Source organism: Sycon ciliatum, chromosome 1 (assembly GCF_964019385.1).
Source record: "Sycon ciliatum chromosome 1, ocSycCili1.1, whole genome shotgun sequence".
Taxonomy (NCBI): Eukaryota; Metazoa; Porifera; class Calcarea; order Leucosolenida; family Sycettidae; genus Sycon; species Sycon ciliatum.
The window spans coordinates 48,179,193-48,188,407 of NC_088643.1; the positions used below are offsets into that span (position 1 = coordinate 48,179,193).

General features: G+C 52.3%; 1 protein-coding gene across 1 annotated transcript in view; it reads right to left on the reverse strand.

Moving 5' to 3' along the window:
* LOC135830170 (uncharacterized) overlaps positions 1 to 8,129 on the reverse strand; it is a 30,684-nt gene extending 22,555 nt beyond the window's left edge. Inside the window, exon 1 of the mRNA XM_065342559.1 lies at positions 7,491 to 8,129. Coding sequence (XP_065198631.1) covers positions 7,491 to 7,801 — 311 coding nt within the window. The 5' untranslated portion in view covers positions 7,802 to 8,129. The remainder of the gene's footprint in view (positions 1 to 7,490) is intronic.
* Between the last annotated feature and the right edge of the window lie 1,086 nt (positions 8,130 to 9,215).

The following is a 9,215-nucleotide window of genomic DNA, read 5'->3' on the forward strand; positions in this document are numbered from 1 at the left end:
ATCTTCAGACAAAATGACAGTGGTCCCTGATCTCGAATCCTAAATACTCCAAACCAACTACATGCCGGCGCGAGCTCGGGTAAGGCACACAATCATATTTAGTCCAGTGGTATTTACCAGCATAGTGACAACATTGTCGCCTTGGAAATTGGCAATTAGGCCAATACATCATAAACAAGGCAAAGGCCACGAAGCCATCGATTTCGCACCAGATACTTATCATCGTGAAATGCATCATGGGGAGATAGGACAAAAAGTGGTGTACTCAGCACAAAAAGGTGCACGTGTCAGCAACAAAGCAGCGCAGCAGCATGTACGGGTCAGCAGCACAGAGACACAAATACAGCAGCAGATACGACAAAGAGACAACACGTGCAGCCACATGTACACACAGAGACACAAATACAGCAGCAGGTACGACAAAGAGACAACACGTGCAGCCACATGTACACACAGAGACACAAATACAGCAGCAGGTGCGACAAAGAGATAACACGTGCAGGCACATGTACAACACATGTATGGTCATAGGAATTTATCGAGGATATTGAGAACTGCAGTGTTAACACTGGTGAGAAGTTACAACCAGTCATGAACAGCACCATACATTATCATGGGAAGCTATAACAGGCAAGAATAGTACACACACTACAGTCGATAAGTCTGCGCACATGAGCTGTGGCCGTGTAGAATATTCACACAAAGATGGTGAAGAGCACCATGGAGTCGGCACATTGAATTGGCAGACAATATTGCAAAGCCAGAAACTTGATGTCAGACAACGCATGCCTGACCTCACACCCTCAAATTGTGATTTAGTCTGCACGTCCACCATTTAATTTAGGTATCATTTATGTGCATGCTTCCAGTGTCCAACTCGCCTTTAGATACCACTCACTATCCCAGTGCACATCAGTTCAGCACTGCTGCCCTAGAAGCATTCACTGATTCAATGATTCAGCAGAGTAACAGTGATTGGTCATGGCTGGTCTAGCTCACCATCCTATCCAACAAGTTCAATGCATGCCAACACATCATGCTCGGAATACTTCTTGCCGCCGAGGGTGAGATGCAGTTGAAGCTGTTGAAAATCATAAAAATGTAGGTTTGCAGCGTACGGCAAACCGTAGTTATCGCGGACAACCGAGCAGCACGCAAAAGCCAGCGGCGTGGCTAGGCGCGCAATATTGGGGTGTCTGGCATGCAATGGCGGGCAGCTGTACTAGGGAAAGCCCAGGTCGCACCATGAGTACGCCTATATGCGCAAGCGAGATTATCCCATATTTGCATAAAGGTATCAGCTCTATCAATGCATTGTTTACTATGAACAGGGCTCATGGCGCCTAGTCTCTTTATTAGGAAGCAGGTCCTTTCATTGCACGAAAGGACTCTAACGTGCATACTAAGCCTCAGCCAAGGTATGGTACTATCCGAGCATGCGAGATACACCTGTAACAAGGCGGTACTGTGAGAGGACTAGTGCCAGGCAGAGACAGGCGGTACGGCTAAACCGAATGCACTGACTGTGGACAGTTGTGACTTTTTCAGCTCCGTAGTGTTTGACAGCCCAGCCGGCAACAGGCCGGTCTGGAAGTAGGACAGTAGTATTAGTGTGAATAGTGGCAGTGTAGGGTAGCATAGGGTAGTAGGGTAGCGTAGTGTAGGGGTGTAAGCAGTCAAAATCAGGGAGAACCTCTTCGCCATGGGCGAGCTCGCAGGAGAGCCTGCGATGAAACTGCTCTGCTCCCTCCCGGGCATAGAGCAGACTCTGCTCAGCGTGCTGCAGACCCTGACGTCTCATATCAGCGAGTCGAGGGATCGTGAGGGGCGTCTTCATCAGCGTGTGGACGATCTCTCCACGCATCTCCTAGCCCTACGTGAGGAATTTTGTTCACTGCAGAAATCCGCCATTGTTGTTCCCGACAAGGCCCCTGCACGATCTACTCAGCACCAAGTCCAAGGCGACAAATCTCGTACCCGTACGAAACCTCGTAACCGTCCTCCCCAGCAGGGCCAGCCTGACCCAGCTGCAGCAGCAAACCAGCTCGACCCAGCCGATGCAGATGCTGGACAACAGTCAGGGCAGATCGACGTGGCCTCTGGCTCTGCACAGCACGAAACCCGTACCCGTACGGACGACCCCGGCTTTGTCGATCCTGAGCCTGTGCAATCAGACTGCGAGAAGAGCCACCCTATCATGGCCGTCATCAAGGATGACAGTTGGAAATTAGTTGCGGCGGGCCCGCCAAGAAAGAAGCGATCTGTGTTCTTTGTGGGCAACTTGAGCCACGACTGCACAGTGGACAGTCTCACTGAGTTTGTACACCGTAGGTCGGAAAGCGTAGGGACGCCTGTCAAAGCCCACCAATGCAGCCTACATACAGCCGGAAACGGGCAAGTGTCAGCCAGGATATCGGTTGATGCCACCTCCAAGCTGACAGTGACGTCCGCCAATTTCTGGCCAAGGCCACTCTACTGCAGGCCATGGAGATTCCACACCTCCACAAATGCGAATGCAGCCAACAGCACCAGCAGCAGCAAGAGCAGCCGCCACAACAGGAACAACAACAGCACCAGCAGCAGCACCAGCAGTCGCCGCAGCAGCACCAGTAGTCACCGCAGCAGCACCAGCAGTCGCCGCAGCAGCAGCAGCAGCACCAGTAGTCACCGCAGCAGCACCAGCAGTCGCCGCAGCAGCAGTAGCGACAGTAGCACCAACCAGCTGGAAGCACAGCAGCATGATCAAGAGCAACAGCAACTTGGGATTGCCGCCACGATAAATGACTTCCTGAGCGCGAGTCGTGGCCTGTCCGCTGCCGGCACACCTGTAACCACGCCACACAGCCACAAACGTTCTTCTGCCGAGCGGTCACCTGATTCGCTGTCGCATGATGCGAAGCGTCCTGCCCAGCCTGGTGCGCAGCCACCCCGGCAGGATAACCAATCCTCACAATGATGGCTCCAACACGTGCACGGCAACCACCTAGAATGCTCCGCCTCATGCTGACAAATGCTTTCGGTATCTTGTCAAAACTTGGGGAGTTCCAAGCTTCTCTCAATGCCCACCACCCAGACATTGTCATCGTCACGGAGACAAAAGTCACGGAGGACAAGGCCACGCCTGCTGACCTCACATTCCCTGGATACTTCCCACCAGTTCGAAGGGACCGTACGGCCCAGGGGGGCGGTGTTGCTATCTGGATTCGGGCCGACCTGGCTTTCACAGAACTAGAATGTATTGATACTGGTGGAAATGAAATCCTGTGGGTTCGCCTCAAGACAGCAGCTGGCCCATCCATTGGAGTATGTGCTGTGTATCGCTCAGGTTCATCCGCTGATGGAGACATCTCTGCCCTAAACAGCATCAGCTCTGGCATAGATGATGCTAGGCAATGCTGCCAGAATATCATCGTTGCAGGTGACCTAAATGTACACAACCGGGAATGGCTAGGCAGCAGTAGAACTTCCCCTGCTGGTGAAGCTGCTGAAGATCTGTGTTACCACCATTGCCTCAATCAGCATGTCCATGAGCCAACACGTGGCAATAATATCCTCGACCTCATAATGTCAGATATCCCTGGAAGCGTCATCTCAACTCTCCATCCACCTCTAGGGAAATCTGACCACGCAGTTGTGGTAACTGACTTTGAAGTTGCCCCCTCCTGTGACCGTCCCAGTAAGCGAACCGTGTGGCGCTACCAGAATGCTGACTGGCCTCGGCTACGGGCTTTCTTTCGGTCCACAAACTGGGTGTTGACTGATGACAACAGCATTGACGTCTCTTGTGTGAAACTCACACAGAAGATCAAAGAGGGCATGCAGATATTCATCCCGTCCAAAACCCTGAAGCTACGCCAGGGAGACCCAGCCTGGTGGTCACCTGAGTGCCAGGAAGCTGTTGACAGGAAGCAACGTGCCTGGCGACGTCACCGATCTTCGCCCAACAATGCACACCTGCGGCTGGCCTACTCTATGGCAACAGGTGAAGCAACAAACTGTCTGCACAGAGCCAAGCAAGCGCACACTACCAGTATCCGCCGAAAGATAAGAGAAGGTGCCCTTTCCAGCCGACAATGGTGGACAACCGTCAAGCGAGCAGGTGGGCAAGGACACCGCTCTGCAGACATACCTGTTCTGCGTGCGTCGAACGGAACTGAGCACACCACCTGCAGCGAAAAGGCCGAAGCATTCGGGCAGTATTTCTCCGCAAAGTGCAGTCTTGGTGACAACGACTTGCAAGCCAACAGCCTCCCTCCAGTCCGCCCCCGATCTCAAGCCCAACTCCGCAATGTCCACTTTCGGCCAAGCACGGTTGAGCGGAAGCTGAGGCAACTCCACCCCGCCAAAGCCACGGGTCCAGATGGCATCCCCGGGCGTGTACTCCGGCAATGCAGCAAAGAGCTGGCTGCACCAGTGTCGCGGCTCTTTTCGCAGGCCTTCCACCAAGGTCGGCAACCTACAATGTGGAAGACGGCAATGGTTGTGCCGGTGCACAAGAAAAAATCCAAGTCTGATGTTAAGAACTACCGCCCGATCTCCCTCCTCTCTATTCTGTCAAAAGTCATGGAGGCCATTATTAACCACTCAATCCGACAGTTCCTGGAGGCACACAACATCTTATCGAAAAGTCAGTATGGCTTCCGCAGCCAACTCGGCACCCAGGACATACTCACGCTACTCAACTACCAATGGAGTCGCGTTGCAGCCAGAGGTGGTGTAGTTCGAGTCATTGCAGTTGATGTGGCTGGCGCATTCGACCGCGTCTCTCATGTAGGCGTTTTGCACAAGGCACAATGCTATGGTGTAACTGGTCCACTTCTCGCTTGGCTGAGGGATTACCTGACTGATCGTCACTTGAGGGTTGCAGTTGGAGGTGAACTTTCCAGTCCGTACCCGACCAAAGCTGGCGTGCCGCAGGGCAGTATCCTTGGCCCCACCCTGTTCATCCTCTACACCAATGATGGCGAGGACCACCTCCCACCAGGTATGGAGCTAGCAGCCTACGCTGACGACACCACTCTCTTCCACTGCCTCACATCAAGAGCTGACATTGACTGTGGCTCCGAGCTCCTCCAGCAGGGCATTGATGCGTTTTCCCGTTGGGGACATAAGTGGAGGATCAAATTTGAGCCCTCCAAGACGCAGGCTATGTCTATAGGCCACCATCGCCAGCCCTGGGAGCTCCCTCGAGCAACATTTGACGGCACACCGGTCAGTGAAGAGAGTCGGCTGAAACTCCTGGGAGTCACCTTTGACGACACCCTGAGCTACTCCTTCCACCTCCGCTCCCTAGCTTCCCGTGCTAACCAGCGGATCGGCTTCCTGAAGCGAGCGTCTCCCATTCTGGACGCCGAGAGCCGCCAACGTGTCTACAACGGCTTTGTGCGACCCACACTCGAGTATTGCCCCTTAGTGTGGATGGGCTCACCCTCGTCCCATCTTAAGAAGCTGGACCAGATCCAGCGAAGGGCCCTCCACATCATCGGAGCAGGTACTTGGCTCCCTAGCCTGGCACTCCGTCGCCTGGTAGCTGCACTTGCCTATACCTACAAGCTCTGCTATCTAGATGCATCCAGCCCTCTGAAGCAGATGCTGCCTAAACCAGCCACTCACCGTGCCCCCGAGACAAGACCTACCCGTCAGTCTCTCCAGCTGCAGGATTCCCATCCATACCAGATGACAACTGGTCTGCCTGCCAACACCCGGAATAGCTGTCTCCAAGGATTCCCTGCTTGCACCGTTGCAACATGGAATGCCCTGCCACCAGACCTGTTCCACCGCCCACCCGCCCAGCCTCACATGCAAAGCTTTAAGAAAAAGGTGTACCGTCACCTTCTTGCTCAGGACTGGCTCTCTGCTACTGATGCACTTTGAATCTGCTCGCCAACGCTTTCCCTGTTCTTATTAGTGTTCAACTGCTTACCTTATAACCCTGCTGTCATCATCACCAATATTCTGATTCTCATGCACATATCCCAGAACCTGCTATCCTTCGCAGTCCCCATCACCAAGAGCACTGTGCTCTTCTATCTCCCAGCTCTCTCTCTCTCTCTCTCTCTCTCTCTATCTCTCTCTCTCTCTCTCTCTCTCTCTCTCTCTCTCGCTCTCTCTCTCTCTCTCTCTCTCTCTCTCTCTCTCTCTCTCTCTCTCTCTCTCTCTCGCTCTCTCTCGCTCCCAGCTCTCTCTCTCTCGCTCTCTCTCGCTCCCAGCTCTCTCTCTCTCTCTCTCTCTCTCTCTCTCTCTCGCTCTCTCGCTCTCTCTCTCTCTCTCTCTCTCTCTCTCTCTCTCTCTCTCTCTCTCTCTCTCTCGCTCTCTCTCGCTCTCTCTCGCTCTCTCTCTCTCTATCTCTCTCTCTCTCTCTCTCTCTCTCTCTCTCTCTCTCTCTCTCTCTCTATCTCTCTCTCTCTCTCTCTCTCTCTCTCTCTCTCTCTCTCTCTCTCTCTCTCTCTCTCTCTCTCTCTCTCTCTCTCTCTCTCTCTCTCTCTCTCTTTCTTTCTTTCTTCTCTTCTTCTTCCCCCATCTCCCGATAATTATTAGCCCCCGTTTTCTTTCGACGCGTTTGCTGTGCAGTGAAGCCGAGACCCTAGGTCGGTGGAGCACATCAGACCCCGTCACCACGTCCACGATTCATGCCTGCGATGCTGCACCGCTGCTTTGCATGTCATGATTGGAAGCTGTGGCCTTAGTAGAAAAAAAAAAAAAAAAAAAAAAAAAAAAAAAAAAAAAGCATTTCCACGTATGGAAGAGGCGAAGTCCCCGGTTGCCACTGGATCCAGGATAACAGACACCAAAATGCTTAGAATTACGGGAAATATGGCGCGAGAGCGCACCAGGTAAGGCGGGACGCGGGCAGGAAGACAGCAAATAGAGAACCGGGCATGGGCCGCATAGGCGCGTGGCAAGTGCAAATAGCGTAACGGACGTGCTCACGAGGGCCACCACACGAGAGTATGGCAGCATGAGCAGAGTACGAGAGTACGATGCCGGGTCAACGCAGGGCGGACGAAGCTGTGGTAGTGCAACAGCACGAGGCACCTCAGTAGTTGGAGGTGGCAAACGAAGTGACAGCATCATTATTGGCAGATAGCAGTAGCAGTTAGGCGTGATTTTTTCTTTCTTTTTTTCTTCAATACTATCAACCAGGAACAGCAGGCAACCCTCGTTTCACAATGGTGATTGCATAATCACATGCCAAAAACAACAAAAAGCAACGACATTCTATGTTGCTATGATGGGTGTGTCTGGGGGGGGGGGGGGGGGGGGGGGGGTGGGGGGGGGGGGGTGATAACTAGTATATTGCACTTTCCCATGAGCGCCATGTATAACATTACTGGATCATGTGGACAGTGGATTGTCCAGGATTTTCTAAATGGCCGGTTCCCAGTTTGAGCCCCGTGCTAAGGTGTCCCACCACGAATCTGCCTTCTAACCTCAAGCTGAGCGTGACCCATTACTTGCAGAACAAGTTCTCTAGCTACTGTATGACTTACTTGTCCCATCCTTCGTCTGCACACAAATCCAAAGTGACTAGCTCCAGTAGACTTTCTTCTTCTCCATCCCTGCGACTCAGGCCTTGTGATACACTGGACTCAGCTATACGCCTCACAACGTCGTATCGGGGTGAGCGCACATCTCCTCTCACCGACGCCCTCACGCGGTACGCTGGTCGCTGCTCGTCCCCTACTCTCACTCGAAGCAGGTCGCTAATGATACGAGACGCCACATATCCCGAGGCACCAGTAACCAGAACCACTTCTGGGGTTTCGTTCTTGTGACGTTGCCCAATTCTTTCTGCCATCATTTACCCTGAACGGCTTTCTTCTTTCACGTCGGGTCCTCAATTTACCAATTACTTGCAAGGCATGTGTCCTAGTTCACAAATCAAAATGGAATTTTACTGCACATAATCTCTTCACCGTATTGGACAGCTATTAGTCTTTATAAGTGTCACGCCTGTTTCCTAGCAAGAGCGAAACCTCGGGCTACGTAAGTCGTTCGGTGTGGAAGAAGAGAGGGGGGTGCAAGGCAGCTTTTATCTATTTTACAGTTTGTCTCCGCTCTACCTAGTACTTGGACCGATTGGTATTTCTCAAGATTTGTGGGACAAAAGGTTCTGTTGCTTGGCTAGAATAATTTCACAATGAACAATAATAATATTATTATTAGCGAATTATTTCGGAAACTATGTTCTCTGCTGCTGTTCACAGCGCACGTGACGTGCGCTACGACTGTACAGTCATGTACTGTACTAGTACTGAGTACTGTACTACCGTACTGGCAATAATTATAATAATAATAATTATGGTCGCAGTGCATACCATGAAGCGTTTATACATTGCGTCATTGGCACATGTAACTGTTGTTTACCGCACGCAGGGCGTTACATGCAAAGTCGCACAGGAGCCGTTAGGTTTCTATATTGCCGCAGTCCTTTTTTTTTGCCACGCGGTACACCTGGTACACGTGCTTTCACAGTTTTCAGCCTTTGCATGCAGTGCAAACTGCAATGAAAAGATCGCCGCACCCCGCCGGACGCGCGTTACGAACGCAACGAAAATTTGTCGCACTAGCCTGGTCGCGCGTTACGCCGCACCCGGGTACCCCCCTGCGTTACGCGTTACGCGGCAACATATATTGCCAGTACTCGTACGGTCGGGCATTGGTTGTGAGACTTACCACCTCACCCTCGCCGTTAGGCGCTGCATCTGCCACCCTGGGGTAGCACGGGCATGGTGCCAGTGCAGGCTGTCGTAATAAAACGACTCATCCGTGTTCCATTCCCGGCCCGTGCATGGTACATGCATGGTGCGACGGCACAATGACAGCTGTCGCAAATCACACTGTGTATTACACGTGTTTTTTGGTGATTCCTGGTAAGCTGCTAGCTTTTCCCTACTCGAAGATGTTGCCGCCGCGAAATCTGGGGGTTTGTGTTCGTCCTGGCGAAAACCGTGTTTTGATCCGTTGAGGGAGACGCTAGACGAGAGATACAGTGCGAAGACGTACGATCTGTCCGAGAATCGGCGAAGAAGAAAGCTTCGCAGACTACCCGTAGTGGTTGGGAACAGAATGGAACATATACCAGTCGATGCCTGTCATGGTAGGGATGACTGCTACGAAGTTTTAGCCCCATGCTCCCCAGCGCTTTTTAGCGCCCGACGATAATTACCAAATTTCATCGATTTTCCATGTGGATCAAAGCATAGTCTCCTCAA